This window comes from Amyelois transitella, chromosome 19, assembly GCF_032362555.1.
Source record: "Amyelois transitella isolate CPQ chromosome 19, ilAmyTran1.1, whole genome shotgun sequence".
Lineage (NCBI taxonomy): Eukaryota > Metazoa > Arthropoda > Insecta > Lepidoptera > Pyralidae > Amyelois > Amyelois transitella.
This window is the reverse complement of record NC_083522.1, coordinates 7,828,273-7,845,294: the sequence shown is the minus strand read 5'-3', so window position 1 is coordinate 7,845,294 and position 17,022 is coordinate 7,828,273. Positions and strand designations below refer to the sequence as shown.

General features: G+C 34.6%; 1 protein-coding gene across 13 annotated transcripts in view; it reads left to right on the top strand.

The window, feature by feature from the left end:
- Window positions 1–17,022, top strand: part of LOC106132641 (transient receptor potential cation channel trpm) — a 169,516-nt gene that overhangs the window by 72,113 nt on the left and 80,381 nt on the right. For all 13 annotated transcript variants that reach the window (XM_060949632.1, XM_060949631.1, XM_060949628.1 and 10 more), the window contains one exon: window positions 12,155–12,237. In XM_060949632.1, the coding sequence (XP_060805615.1) occupies window positions 12,155–12,237 (83 nt within the window). The remainder of the gene's footprint in view (window positions 1–12,154; window positions 12,238–17,022) is intronic.

The following is a 17,022-nucleotide window of genomic DNA, read 5'->3' as shown; positions in this document are numbered from 1 at the left end:
CGTATATAGAAAATATTCGTCAGTCAATTGATAAATTACGGCCAATTTCAAACACTCATCGGGATAATCGCAAATGGTTTGTGCATCCGGATCTTAAGTCATGCACACATGTTTTTGTTAGAGATGATACGGTGAGAAAGCCTTTGAAAGCTCCATACGATGGGCCATTTAAGGTAATTAGGAGGAACGAAAAAACATTCGAAATTCAACTACCAAATCGCCGTTCAGTAATTTCGATAGATAGATTGAAACCGGCATACTTAATTAATAGCTCAGACGTGCAAACACAGGCGCCAAGTATAGTTATCGACACGGGTAAGCAGATGTCGCAACCTAGCATCGCGACTGACCGGGCAACGCAGCGAGTTTCACGCAGCGGCCGTGTCATCAAAAAACCCGTACGTTTTACTTAGAAATAGTAAGTATTTTAGGGCAGATATTTTTTTCCTTCCGCAAAGATACTTTCTTCGGTCACAGTCATAACGCATCTTTGATCAGTTTCACTACTGCAATAAATATCTAATAGTCAATTTTTTTTATTCAAAGACATTCATTCAACATGGGTCAATATTCAACTAAGTTAGAGGAAGTAAATTATACGCAAAACAACATAAATCAAGTCAACGATATGAAGTCAAAAATGGATAGTTTTAACGTCATTTTGATCTGCATAAGTGTCGGTACAGTTTTATGTATGGTTTGCTGCATTTATTTTTGTTTCGCGAGATGCACTAAAAGTACGAAGAACTGGTTGAATAAACGATTGACAGTATCTTTGGAGGAAGCCATTGAACAGCGATCATCACCAGCGCAGGCAGAGAAAGGTAAACACAGAGTGATTATCGCGTAAAGCTACCTACACCTGTGTCTGGAAATCGTTCAAGTTTATGTAATTTTAAGACATTTTTTTTATGTATCGTATTTTTTTGTAGTCGCGATAAGTCCTTAAAACCCTGGCATTCTAAATTATAAATAACTTGTGATCATTGTAAAATTGTAGTCATAACATATTGTTGATATCCTATCGCTTTGTATAATTTAATTCGTAGTTCAGCGCAAATATAGAAATAACAGATGTGGAGACTTGTACACAACATTTTTTTTAACTATTGTAAAATTTGTCGATTTTTGTGTAACAAATTTTAGGAGGGGTGTGATGTAGGGGTGTACACACTCATGCATTTGCGCCAATTCAGCATTCCTGTAGCGATAGCTAAGTAGAGCCAGTCGTCCCGTGTCGGCCTACCGACCAACACAACACACATAACCTGTACTTCTATACTCTGTGTAATTTGTGTTATGTGAACTTTATCTTTCGTTTTCTCTATGTACTGTATGTGCTAATTATAATTTCGGTACCAATATAAGCGAAGCTTTCGTGAACTGCATTGAGTTGTTTTACTGGAACACTAAATCCTTCTAAACATTACCTGGAAAGTGATTACCTTAGAGACAGTGAAGTTAATCATTCGATATAGACATAATAGTAAAAGACTAACAACCTTGATTTTATAAAAATTAATAACTAGATACGAGATTTCTAGCGATTAAGAATTTTTCTGTCAGATTCAAATACAGAATTTTATTCAAATTTCTGGGTATTCAAAGCGCTTTGAAACTAGGTCAGAATTAAGAAAACAGAACTGATTTTTAAACCGTTTTCCAAAGAGAACCTTTTCGGAGAGTGGCACTTTGATTATTTTTTTTTCTTCAACGATATAAAAGTAATATTACGTATTAATCCTTCGACGAAGGAAAACTTAAAATAATTAATCAATATAATAAATAATCATTCTGTCTGACACATAGAAATCGTAAAAATATGAAGCAATAAAATTCCATTCATTGTACTTTTAATTAATGTGACGTATTGTCGTGAAAAAGGTTAATTATTAAAAGGACAAGTTATCAGTTAAATTAACTTCTTAACGTCAAATAAAAACATTTTATATCAGAGAAAGATTTAACATTTGCAAATGAAAACACAAAAATCAAATTAAGTTTAACCTTTACACAAATGGAATAGTTTATTGACTTTGGGTAATTAAACAAACACTGAAAGGTTGATGAAGCAGGCGCAACAAATACAAACTAAATTAATAACTTGAGTTAACAATGCCCCTAGAATCCAATTAAACTCTAACTTCATATCTTTATTAGCGGCAAATGTACTACCATTGTACGTTATTTTAATAAACTTATGGTAAGTAAAACAATTTTTTTTCTGCAAACTTCGTAAGTAAACGTGAAATCTGAAATGTGAAATTATTCACATAATTATTTTGATTTTCTCCGGGTTTTTTTGTGTAGTGAAGCCATAATAAATTATAATTCTTTTTTTTATAGGCTTTTTTATATTCATGGCTGCCACTGGACTTTCCTTGAATCTGTCGGTCATAGTCACAGGGTTTGAAGGTCACATTGAGTCGGACGTCATTTATTGGTTGCTAGCCAATCACCAAACGAGAATCCCAAATTTTAAAGCCCTTCCCTGAATGTTGACGAAAACATCATGTCATTATGTAATTTCTCATAAATTTAAAACAAATGTTTTTATTACCAACAAATAAACCAAAATTAAATAAATAAGCGATATAGCAGCTCTGTCTTTTAGAATTCATGAAAAACTTTTGGAAAATTAAAGTTTATCTTGCGAAAAGACGGCGGCGACCACAAAGCAAACTAATGGATAGGAAACTTTCCTACAATTGAATTGGAACTTTGAAAGTTGGCAGCACTAAGTGTTAGTCAGAATTAAACATTTTGCTTTCAATATTCTCATAAAAATTTTATTTCACAGTGGCAAATGTGTCGTTTTAAAGAATAAAACTGGCGTAAGAAGGGTTCCGTACCATTATCTGTAAGAAAACTGACGTATGATTGGCGATTTTTCAGAATAGGACCACTACATCTCTTTCCTAGGGATGTCTGGTAAGAGATATTCTAATAACGTATGGATTCTTCTTGTAGGCGATTGGAAAAAAAATGTCAGCTAAAAGCCCCTTCGTGGTGTTTTCATTTCATACAAATTTTTATATTTTGAACCTTACCTACTACGAAGAAAATTTGTGCTACTGACATCCAAGTTTTAATTTCTAATTTAATAATAATTCTAATCTAATTTGATATTTTATGTATGTATATGTATTAATAATGTAGGTATTTTATGTATACATACATACATACATATGGTCACGTCTATATCCCTTGCGGGGTAGACAGAGCCAACAGTCTTGAAAAGACTGAATGGCCACGTTCAGCTATTTGGCCTAATGATAGAATTGAGATTCAAATAGTGACAGGTTGCTAGCCCATCGCCTAAAAAAGAATCCCAAGTTGGTAAGCCTATCACTTAGTCGCCTTTTACGACATCCATGGGAAAGAGATGGAGTGGTCCTATTCTTTTTTGTATTGGTGCCGGGAACCACACGGGTGTTTATGTATCTTGTATGTATTTATGCATTTATTTTTTGTAATGTTTTTATGTATTTTTCAGTATGCATGTGCACTTTTATCGTACCACCAACTTAAAGTTTTTCTGTTCTGTCAGCTGGTTGACTGGTAGAGAATGCCAAACGGCATTAAGTCCGCCTATTGTACATTTTTTTTGTGCTATAAAGTTTTAAATAAATAAATAAAGTTTTATCCAATTTTAATTATTGTACTTTTTAATCTGTATAACACCAATGTATCACTTGAAAGAGGCATCAAGTCCACACAGCATGACTTGACAGATCTTTACGAGTTGGGGAGCTTTAAAATTTTACCAATGTCATTTCATGAACTCCGAGTACATAAAGTACGTTTAATACCTCGCCAAATAAAATCCTTTATAGAAAAGTAAAAGATTTACGAGCATTATAACAAGGCTTCAGGTGTGTTCAGATAAGTTAGTTTCGAGTGTCGTAAAATGGTCCCGTAAGATAATAACCTTTTAATTTCAATAGGAAAATGGTTCATTTGAAGGGAGATCAGATTATACATATTATGTCTAGATTGTTATTGTTGATAGTTTGTGCTGACGTAACTTTTATATAACGTAATTTTTTGACGTAATTCTTTTTAGTGCCGTGTGGTTCCCGGCACCAATAGAAAAAAGAATAGGACCACTCCAACTCTTTCCCATGGATGTCGTAAAAGGCGACTAGGGGATAGGCTTATAAACTTGAGATTCTTCTTTTAGGCGACGAGCTAGCAACCGGTCACTTTATATGAGTCTCAATTCTAACAGTAAGCCAAACATCTGAACGTGGCCTATCAATATTTTCAAGACTGTTGGCTCTGTCTACCCCACAATAGATATAGATGTGATTATATGTATGTATGTATGTAACTTTTATATAACTAATTTAGTAAGCTGTATACAGGTATTTATCACGTTTTCATCATTTGTGGGGTAGGCAGAGTCAATAGTTTCATTGGTCTGCTATTTTTAGTAAGATGGCTTAATGGTGGAATGGAAACTGTCGTCTGCCCTAAAAAAAAGGGTTATCTACAGTACGAAGCCTAGAACCGGTTAGATGTTTAGCTTAAGAAGCATTTGTTGCTTTTTATGAAGTCTACAGATAGATTCAGCAGTACGGTTGTATATCCATAGATTAATTACATGCTCCAAATAGCATACGTGATATATATAAGTTTATATCTTTGGTACATTCACTAATAATTACTCTCCGAATAAATATCAAAGACATTGTTATCGTATAAATTGCGACATGAATAATTTGAGTCGTTCGGTTAGAACTCTAAAATGGTAATCAGAAATTTGGGATGAAACAATTTTACTGTAGGTTTGTTATTAAGCCGTGCGAAGTTTGTGTGGCCACGAAACGGGCGGTTATGTTAGTTTTTTTTACTGAGAGAAGATTTGACGTTAATTTAACTGATCGTGTGCCGTGTGGTTCCCGGCACCAATACAAAAAAGAGTAGGACCACTCCATCTCTTTCCCATGGATGTCGTAATAGGCGACTAAGGGATAGGCTTACAAACTTGGGATTCTTTTTTAGGCGATGGGTTAGCAACCTGTCACTATTTGAATCTCAATTCTATCATTAAGCCAAATAGCTGAAAGTGGCCATTCAGTCTTTTAAAGACTGTTGGCTCTGTCTACCCCGCAAGGGATATAGACATGACCATATGTATGTATGTTAACTGATCGTGAACGATGAGGTCTAAGGTGTTACATAAAAGCTCCAATGATGCGTTTACACTCTTACCTTGAAAGTGTCTTATTTAAAGGGGTTTAGATACAGGTTTGGAATACCTCTTTCTCTTTTATCTTTGCGTATTTCCAGTAACGTTGGACCCAGGGATTAGCAATCTATCCCCTTTACACTTCAGTATCCTGAGATATTTAAGTCTTTAAGCTTGCATGACGTCTGTAACGACTTCAAGCGAGGATTTGTTTTGCCTACCCCTTCTACCCAGCGTTGACGACTTGGCCATACATATTATTATAATTTCATTTTAAGATAGTTTACACGAAAATTGCAATACTCTTAACTATTAATAAGAATTTTAATCACATAGAAAATATCGCGCGAATACATATTTCAAAAAATTATGAATCTAAGTCATCTCAGATACATATATTAATTATCTACTTGTACTACTACTATCTTATCATTTTGGTATCTCGAACTTCCGTTAGGTTCGTGGCCCAATCTTTGTATTACGGCCATTACCATTTCAATAAAATATGCAAATTATTATTTTCAATTCAGGCATAAGTACGTTAAACCAAAGAAAATAATCCTCTTCGGCTTAAAACTATTAAAACTTTATTATAATACTCGTAATTACGTGGTTTGGGCTGTGTCGATCAATGTCCTCTTATATATTAATCTAATAGTAGGATAGATAAATAATTGAGTTCTATGTACAAAAAGATAAAAAAACGCCTTTTTTCTGGAGGGGTACAGAATACTTACAAACTTTCTTCTTTCGCTTCATCGATATTCATAACTCTTTTCGAACAAGCTCGTAGGCAGGACATCTGACGATATCCCAAGAAATAGTGTAGTCCTATGCTAAAGAGCTGGAAACCTCACGGCACACCCGTTTGCTAAGAGTATTTTACCAAAAGCAAATAAATGAATATTACAACATTGAAAAAAAAATTAAAATGTTTTCAGCACGTGAAAGTTAAATATTAACACAATGAAATCAGATTCGTCGGTAAAATGCTGATTTAATATGCAAAAGGTTTAAATATAATAAAAGCAATGAATGTTGTGTGGAAATGACTTTATTTGCATAACAAAATTATTATTACGATTATTTATGAACCCACAAAATCGTAAATAGGACCAACGGTCTGAATATGAATGAATGAATTCATGTCAGCACGTATATTTGATAATAATGTATTCCGTGTAAAATTACAGCGTCACTTTTACATTTGTAATATGTGTTGACGTTTTGCATCCGGTTTCTAATGGTCTTTACTTAAAATATCATAAAATGTGTGTGATATGATAATAATGTTATTATTATCATATCACACTTTATATAATAAAGAAAGTTATGAATGTAATTGAAGAAAAAGTAGTCTCCCCCTCTATGTATGTAGTAGCCACCAAGCCCAGTTTTTGTTATTGAATGACTTAACTGCTGGCGATAGCGACAACTTATTTCCCTTGATTGGCTTTTACAACGTTCGCCGAAAAAGAAACAGTTGGTACACACACACTATGTATTCTTTAAGCTACTAAACCAGCGGGGATAGATAAATACTGACATATTTTCTTTCAACTTAATGTCTCCTTATCCCGGTTTCCGACCGTTCCCGGTCCCAATAACCCGGAGACGGCTGCCGGAACTCATTTCCATACGGTTTCCGGTATGACATAATATAAGACAATACTATGTTGTTGTGGGTGTAACCACCTTATTTAATTATATATTGCTTGGTTAAATTTTAGCGAAGACAATTTTAGTGGTAGAAACTTTATTAGTTTACTTTGAAGTATTTGAGATACGATTGTTTACATATTTTAAAATACATCACGTCTTTATCAGTTACGCGAAATACAGAGCCAGCAGTCTTGAAAAGAAGAAAGTTCAGCTGTATGGCTTTGTTTGGATTGAGATTCAAATAGTGACAGATTACTAGCCTTTATATTTTAAAGTGAAAGTTTTTCGATAAATCTGAACCTTTTCGAGGCCTTAAAATATTGTAAAAATTAATATTGTACCAAAAAATTTAAGCACAAAATCAAACAAGTCTTCCTTTTTCTTTCAGCGTATTGACCGTTAAACTTAAACTTTGCAAGATCCAACAAAATTTCCATAACTTTTTTACGTAGAGATAAGTAAAATCAAAAAGCCACCGCTTTGTTTTAAGTCCCTCCAAATTTTGACTATCTTATGCCTTTGACTTTGCCCGCTATGATTTCCATATTTTAATTTTCATGCTTACAATATTTGCATACCCGACAAGGGTACATCAGCCTTCAAAAAGCTCACTACATACATACATATAATCACGTCACTATCCCTCACGGGATAGACAAAGCAGACAATCTCAAGTCGTGTCAGCTGTATGGTTTTATGATGGAATTGAGATTTAAATATTGATAGGTTGCTTGCCCATTGCACAAAAGAAGAATCCTTAGTTTATAAGCCATATCTTGAATGACTTACTATCTTTTCTATTCACTACTAAGATATTTTTTCCTAGCGTGCACTAGATGAATCAGCTTATTCCCTTAGTTACCTTTAACAACATTCCCGGGAAGGAGATGGAGCAGTGGTCCTTAAGCACCAATAACCGCACGTCCAAAGATGAGAGAGAGTGTGTTAGACTTATATCCACCCCTCTGTACTAAAGTTATAAACTTGCAAAATTATCACTGAACTTTGGTCGTTTGAAATTAGTTTCTTTTACTTACATTGTTACTCTGATTAAGTTTGGTAACGTTGTTAAAACTCCGTCGCAGAGCTAAGCTCACTCGCAGCTTGCTTAACACACCTACATATATAATCACTTCTATATAGAAGTGATTATATATATGTACATACATACATACATACATAAAATCACGCCTCTTTCCCGGAGGGGTAGGCAGAGACTACCTCTTTCCACTTGCCACGATCTCTGCATACTTCTTTCGCTTCGTCCACATTCATAACTCTCTTCATACAAGCTCGGCGGTTTCGGGTACTTATTATATATATGTGATGATATTATATAGTAACGCCGCATATGCCTTGCGGCGTTTACTATATACAGAGCCAACAGTCTCTAAAGAGTGAATGCCACGTTCAGCTGTTTGGTTTAATGATAGAATTTAAATTCAAATAGTGACAGGTTGCTAGCCTATCGCCTAAAAGAAGAATCCCACGTTTATTAGCCAATCCTTTCCAAGTGGTGTGAATAGAGTTATGAATGTGTATGAAGCGAAAGAAGTATGCACGGATTGTGGCAATATATCCGGGAAAGGAGCGTGATTTTATATATGCATGAATGAAGTTATAACTTATTTCTTTTTTTACAAAATCTTAAAACACAAACCTTGTGCAGGAATTTCAGCTGACAGCATACTTTTTAGTCCAAATTTCCCCATTTTATAAATACATGAAAACGGACACTAAATGGGGCGCACGTAATTAGCCCGGGGTCTGGAGGGAGTAAAATTTGGGCTTGACTTACTTTACACGTCACATACATGGTAGGCACCAGTGACATAGGGCCAGCTAGATACTGCAGTGCCGTCACCGATTTCATATGTACCTAGTCTTCTATATGTACGTCAAGGATTTTCCATTTACTATGAATTTAAAGCGCTCCCTTGCAAACTTTTGCTTAGGACTCAGTTCTTGTGAAGATTTCAAAAAATGACACTTTGTAACTCCCGAAGGTTTATTCTATTTCTGTGTTTGAATGTATTACAAACAAAATGCAATTCGTTTCTCTTTATTTAACTCTGATTATGGGAGTACTGATTTTGGTATATTTTAAAGATCAAACTCGTTTACTGTGATAAAACATTCAAAGACTTCGGAAAGACTTATACCTTTACCTTTAGACATATACCTTTTCGCCCTTTTGCTACGCGGTTTGAAACGCAAAGTAAAAACGTTTGCATGGTCTAGCTTTAGATCTATGTCATGTAGGGTACATTTAAAATTATGTGAAAAATTACAGCTGCTTCACTTCTCGCGCAGATAATCTTTTAAAAAGTCGGTTCAGACTTTTAAAACTTTAGCATTAACTGAATTTCTATGCAGCTATGAAGCGAGTTTATAACCGGAGCGATTTCGACTCTTCCTATCTAAAGAAACTCTTACAAAATAATATCTATATCGGTATAGCAAGGTAGTCCTGAAAGTATAACAGACAGACAATGTACAGTAGGTACTAAAAAAAGTAGCTGGAGGACATAATATTTGTTTTTTTTTCGATGGTGTTATCAACATGGAAGAAAACTTATACGAAGGTATATATCACGCCTCCAATGACGCATATTTTCTCTCATCTAAATACTCAAAATCTATCTTATTATCTCTGTTTAATGTCTTAAGACCTTACAATATCCGACCTGGATCGGATATTTGCTGATCCCGGAACTATTTTGAAAACGGTGACCTGTGAAATCCGCTCCGATAATAATTTGGTTTTAAAAGGATTTGAGTTTAAAATCCGCTTTCTGCAAAACGAATACCTTAAATCGCGAGCTTTGAAATGAAATCGAAAATTTTATAGGAATTGGAATATAATTCTTGTATAAATGTTGTTAACATGAAAGGCTGAAATCGGATGAAACTAAATTTTGCGTATTTAACCTGACATAAAGAACCATAACAATTTAAGCGCTACGATTAACTACCAATTTACAATGAGACAAAGCCACCAGCCACTTGAAGTTTGGTACGAAGTTTCCAAATTTGGTCTATGAACACTAAGAAAGGATTTCCCGGAATTCCCACGGGAACGAAGTTTTGTCTTTTACGCGGACGGACGAAGCCGCGGGCGTCTTGTAGAAGTATTATAAGGCACAAATTAAATACCTTCTAATTTCGTCAAATATTAAAAAAAAATGTGTGGTTCCTGGGACTAATTCAAAAAAGAATAGGATCACTCGCATCTCTTTCCCATGGATTTCATAAAAGGCGACTAATGGAGAGGCTTATAAAGTGATTCTTTTTTTAGGCGACGAGCTAACAACCTGTCAATATTTTAATTTCAATTCTATTGTTTAGCCACACAGCTGAACGCGGCCTATCAGTCTTTTTAAGACTGTGGGCTCTGCCTACCCCGCAAGGCATATAGACGTGACTATATGTTTGTATGTATCAAAAAATAAAGTAGCAAAAGAAACAATTCAGCATTCCTGATCCTACTTTATCCAATGATTTACAGCTCGGTTTCCAAAACCAATGCCATTAACATAGCCCACCCATCTACATCACGTGTCCCGCTTCAATGCAATCTTTCTGTTGCAAATCCTCTACGAAATCGCTTTGTTCCTCGTCCATTGACGCGTGAAATCATTGCTATTTATCTTCCTCTGAAGTAGAGTGGTAATGTATGTCGATTTGCGGGATTGTCACAGTTTTTAAGAATTCGAAAGAAATATGCGATGGTCCCTTGGGAATAGCAATAGAGATCGATAAACCGCAGACTTGAATTTCTATTGTCATTTCTTTGTATAAACATCAGACTCTTCTCTTTCCTTTGACTTAGAAAACTTACATATTTATTGAATCCAATCAAGTAAGATCTCATCTATGTTTGCGAAATTCATTATGTGAAGAGAGAGGTGATGAGAAGTCTTTATTTTGTAACTTTTTTGTACACGTGCACAAAATTCTAAGTAAAAGATAGGAAGGTGGCACGTAGCCGATCGTATTTTTTTTTTTATTAAATTCTTTTAACAAAATTGAGAAAATAAAAAAAAAATCTGTGTAAATTACCCTACCTTATCTCACCTATCATAAAACGACAATTATGTACAAATATATTATAAGTATAGATATGATTCTACTCGAAGTGCCAAGATTGGTCCATACTCCATAACTTGTAAAGGAACATAACGTTTTATTTGCAATGTGTTAGGTCGCAAACGATCAAATAACAGTAACGGCGCCATTAAATTTATCTATAGCTGATATGGAACTCAATCGTACTTTGATTGCTAATACGATGTTATGTGTACCTATATTAATTTGAATCCATACAGATATAAAACTGGAACTGACCGATGATTGTACTTGAAAGATTTTGAAAAAAAAACGATATAGACAGACCAACATTACAACAAAAAAATAATTTTTTAGCATTTCTGTCTGTTTTTACTACTCCGGTTAAAACTACTGCTCCGATTATAATGCGTTTTTTTAGATGTGTATAAATACGAGTAAGTTATTAAGCTGGACCAAAATTTTAAAACTGATATAAGAATATATGAACCTTTGGGAGGTCAGCTTTTTTCATTTTTTCATTTTACGGCGTACGAAGTCGCGGGCAACAGTTTGTAACATATACATATAGGGTAGGGTAGACAGAGCTGACAGTCATCAAAAGACTGAAAGGCCACGCTTAGCCGCTCGGCTTAATGAAAGAATTGAGATTAAAATAGTGACAGGTTGTTACCCCATCGCCTAAAATAGGAATCCCAAGTATATAAGCCTATCCCTTAGTCGCCTTTTACGACATCCATGAAAAAGAGATGGAGATCCTATTCTTTTTTCTATAGGTGCTGGGAACCACACGGCAACAGCTTGTGGTTAACTTATATTTTACCTTTTATGTGCTGAAGAACATAAAGATACGTAAAAGAAGATTGTTTCATTCAAATGAGCCCACTCAGTATTCCGCGAAGATCCGCCGATTCTACCTACTGAACTATTCACGAACCTCTTTTAGAACCGAATTTCTTTATAATATTTTTTCATATATTTTGATTAAAAATTATTTTGTTTTTTTATTTTTTTTATTGATAATTAATTTATTGAACTATAATTATAATAAAATGTATAAAGTAGTATGTTAAGGATATATTATAACATACGAGTATCCAATACGGTTTAGGTTCCCCTGCAAAGGTTGCGAAACAAAGGTTTAACACCTTCGCATGGGATAGAATGGAGATTAGTCGACATTTTATTTTTCAACACTTGATTTACCTGCAAAAATTTGTATTGTTTCAGAAAACTACACGCAGTTGGATTGAAAGTACATTCCAGAAGCGAGAATGCAAGTACTTCGTGCCTAGTGCTAAAGACGAGCACGTGTAAGTATTGTTTGTTTGTTTGTAAACTCTTATTGCACAAATAAATGAAATCATACAGTTACATATAGACATAAAATCACGCCTCTTTCCCGGAGGAGTAGGCAGAGACTACCTCTTTCCACTTGCCACGATCTCTGCGAACTTCCTTCGCTTCATCCACATTCATAACTCTCTTCATGCAAGCTCGGCGGTTTCGGGTACTTTTGACCTGACCCTACATGATCATACAGTTCTTGGATTTAAAAAAAATTACAGTATTCATTCAAATTCAAATCAGTATTCATTATTACGGGTCATTCAATAATTGTCATATCTTTTGGTTTCACAACATTGATTGGCATTAAATTAATTACTTTAAACTAAACTTACTGCCGCTTCTAAAGCGTCATTGCAGAAGAAGCGGTAACAAACTGCACTGCAGAATTTTCTTCAATATCGACGACTTCACAATTGTCTAAACTTACAATTAGAAATGTGGATGAGAGTACATTTGTTATGTTGAATTGATTTAATTGAAATTTAAAAAATAAGATCATATAATTTTAACTGGAATGTCAAATTTAGATGATTTGATGTACAGAGTATTACCAAATGATTTACACAGATAACACAGGAATGATAATCATAAGAAACTACGAGGTCATTTTGGCACGCTACGATGTTTGTATATGACTCGCAATCATTACGCCCTTGGCCAATCATAAACGCATATGTTTCTTATGAACTTCATCTGAACTAAATATTTATTCTTGTAAATTTTATTTGCACAAAAATTTCCAAAATGGCGTAGCTAATAGCTTACCAAACAAAGATTAAATAATGAGTGGTGCGAATGTGCACAATGGATGTCTTAAATTCTTCCATTTCATCTTATAATTTTAGCTCTAACTGAGAAGGCGTATTTTCCTTTAACTGTAAATATGTTATTTTCTTCTTATAATGCACTTAATTTTTAACTCAATTAACAACGGGTAAACCGTCTTATCAAACCCTGGGTTTACACTAATAGAACAAGAAATATTCTGTGCTACAAGACAGAAAGATAAAATACCTCAATTAATCCCATTGAATTTAAAATCGGCGTTCCAAAAAGCGCAGGTCGCTGTCTTCAATGCTCGTATTTTGCATCTGAATAAATTATACTGAATGCGGGGTAAGCTTCGTTGTCTACGGAATTTCCTTACATTTATTTCCTTTTACATTCAAAACAATTGGCTAAGTATACCTTTTTCTAACCGATAACTTACAATTAAAACGCCAGCTAGGGATAAACACGATTATATGTAAGTATGTGGCGCTTTTATTCCAAAAAAAACCAAACCTATACTTCTCAGAGACTTAGAAACCTTTTATTGTGTAGCCATTGACGTCCGTGTGACGTCATATTAGAAGCAGATTTTCGCAACGGCGTTTTTCTACGACATTAATTTAAGAAATAAGAAGAAAACCCAAAGTTTAAGCACAATGGCCTGCTTAAAAGATGAGTTTTATGAATGAAAATCTTAACGACAGGTTAAATTTCAAAGATATATAAACACGTGGTTCAGTAAAACTTAACTTAGCCAAATATTTAAAAGCATACAAAACAGAATTTGGACCATCCTAATTACTGTCACTTTGCAAATTTGCAAGAGTAGAGGGAATATTTCTCTTTGCCGGCGTAAATTTTACATTTATTTTTACTTGTAGGATCGCTCCCGTAATAATTGAAAACAATTAGTTACACCCCACTAATTGTCCTGCAAATCTGTACCGTGTAAATTAAAAATAAAATCTGGTTAAGTGCGAGTCGTACGTACGTACGATGTTGTATATTTAGTGAAATAATCTTTATATATATACATAAATTCACCCCTCTTGCCCGGAAGAGTAGGTAGAGACTACAACTTTCCACTTGCCACGATCTCTGCATACTACTTTCGCTTCATCCATATTCATAACTAAATAAATCTTTTATCGGTCAAATTGTATATACGTTTATCGTTTACAAAATATCTAGCCTTTGTAAACAAACGAAGGTGAAAACACTGAACAACTGCCTTGCCAAGAAGTTCTTTATGAAATTTAATGAAGCACAATAATTAATAATGATAAACTTTTTCTGTGGACCAAGCATAAAACCAAGATAAAAGTTTCCATTCTGAAGCGCTCCTATTTTACATCTGAATAATTATAACCCTGGTTGCCTCCCTAGCTCTCTTGATTCAGACGTTTCCTTGAATATCTGTCCTTTGACATAGATTGCGACGTAGATTATTCTTGTGCACATTCAACAAGAAATATGTTGGTGTAATTACTTGTTGTACTCATTTTTCGCATACATATGTACGAGTACATTAAATACCGCTTCTTTTCCGGAGCGTCAGATGGAGACTAATTTTTTGATTTGCAATGATTCCTGCACAATTTTTTCCCTTACATACATACATATGGTCACGTCTATATCCCTTGCGGGGTAGACAGAGCCAGCAGTCTTGAAAAGACCGAATGGCCACGTTCAGCTATTTGGCTTAATGATAGAATTGAGATTCAAATAGTGACAGGTTGCTAGCCCATCGCCTAAAGAAGAATCCCAAGTTTGTAAGCTTATCCCTTAGTCGCCTTTTACGACATCCATGGGAAAGAGATGGAGTGGTCCTATTCTTTTTTGTTTTGGTGCCGGGAACCACACGGTACAATTTTTTCCCTTCTTCCACATTAATAACACTCTTCATGCTAACCCGTTAGGTTACTCGATTCAAGGTACTCTTGACCTGATTTTCTGTCAGATCTAGTTAATTTAAGAGGTATGAACCAGGATACCACATTATGACCACTATAATATTGATATGGTGATCAATAGCGTTACTCTTAAAAGGACTCCTGAAACAACTGTATAATCAAATACCACAGTACTACGAATTAACATGATCTAACATGTCTTAGGTCCTGCAAAAGTTTCGTAAGTCAGACGTGAGTCGCTTCGAATATAAACCTGACACCCCGGACTCCACTACAGAGAGGTAGGAATTACTGATACTTGATTACTGAAGGAAGACGAAGACTACAGAAATGAACAAGAATACTCTTATTTGGACAGTCGGAAAAACTAAAAAAAAACATAAAAATGTTGACGTAAATATTTGATGAAATATATGGAACCTTTTTCCCGGACCTAATAATTTAAAAGCTTTACTATAAAACAGTTTTGTTTCGCTTCTGTGAATGTTAAATCAGATAATGGCGGATATTTCGCCTGACCTTTTGTAAATGTGGTAGGTACTTTTAAATGTGTAACTGTACAATGGAAAGCTTTCAGGTTTTATTTTAGCGTGTTCAGTAGGTGGCTTTGTTTGGATAGGTTATATTAATGTAGTAGTCGTTTCATGCGGATTTGCACGCGACTTATTTGGCATGAACATCTTTGAAAGGATTTAATAAGAAGTTTGAGCTCTTAAAGATGTAAAACATCGTGTGGTCCTGCACAGTTAGGGAAATGGATGTGTAACCATGACACATTATGGATTAGGTTCTTCTGAAAATAATTACAGAAGCTTTTATTTGGCTGCTAACTGGTGTGATCTTAATGTGGTCAAAAACATCGCCAGGAAAACAGCACATTTAAGCAAATGGATGTATAACATTCATGTACACTACACTAGTATTAAGAGTTACTTTAAAAAACAAATAAACGCAACTAAATAAATTTCATCATAATTTTTGGCAGACTTCAAGACTTATTCTCAAGACTGTTAGCTCTGTCTTCCTCGCAAGGGATAAAGAAGTGATTAAATGTATGTATGTTTGTTTTTGGCAGAAGCGTATTTTCCACTAGTTAGCTAACCTTATAATCTGTTCCTTCTACTCTTACTTCTTCTACTCTCTAAAAGAAGATGAAAATAATACACTAAGGCATTACACCTTTGCTTTCACTACAAGAAAATACATCAAACGAGTACAATAAAACTTATTGTAATGAAAATAAGTTCTATTTTATTTTGACAAGTCAACAATTTAAAGCTCGATAGTGCAGCGGTTTGGACATGAAAAGCTCCGAATAACCCTCGGACTGAAGCTTTCTCTATGCTTTTGTTATTGCACTGAGAAACAAGCGCATTTTGTACATTTACACATGAAAAAGTTGATAGTTCAATTTGTTTGTAACAAAATAATTAAAAATATATTTTAGTACATACATCGTTTAGGCCGTCTGTGACAACTTCCGCGTCCTCTTCTGGATATATATCGTCTTTATCATTTACGGGATAGGCAGAGTCAACAGTCTCGAAAAGACTGGAACGTACAGTTTTTTTGGCTTATGATGGGATTGAGATTCATTCAGTGATACATACATACATAAAATCACGCCCTTTTCCCGGAGGGGTAGACAGAGACTACATTCCTTTCCTAATATTGATTTCAACAATATGTGTGGGAAGAGAACATTGATAAGACATGATTGATAAAAAATCTCGAAAAAAAGAGAAAGATATTTATTGACTGATTTACTGATGTGCACAACCCTTTTTCATGTATCTTAAGATTTCAAATTTAGAATCTAGGATCCTCGTTGCGTATGAGCGCATTATGACAGGATTTGCCGTTATTCCTGCGGGATGTTTAGTTTCACGCGGGCCGCCCCACGAGCGTACTATAGTTACTCATATCTTGGTAAATACAATAAAATATTACATTAACTTCACACTGCAGGCGTTATAAGGTTTAATAAGATAAAGTAAAGTCATAGAAAAACATTACTCGTATCATATTTATCTACTCTGACTACATACAGCGTGTTCTCAGAAA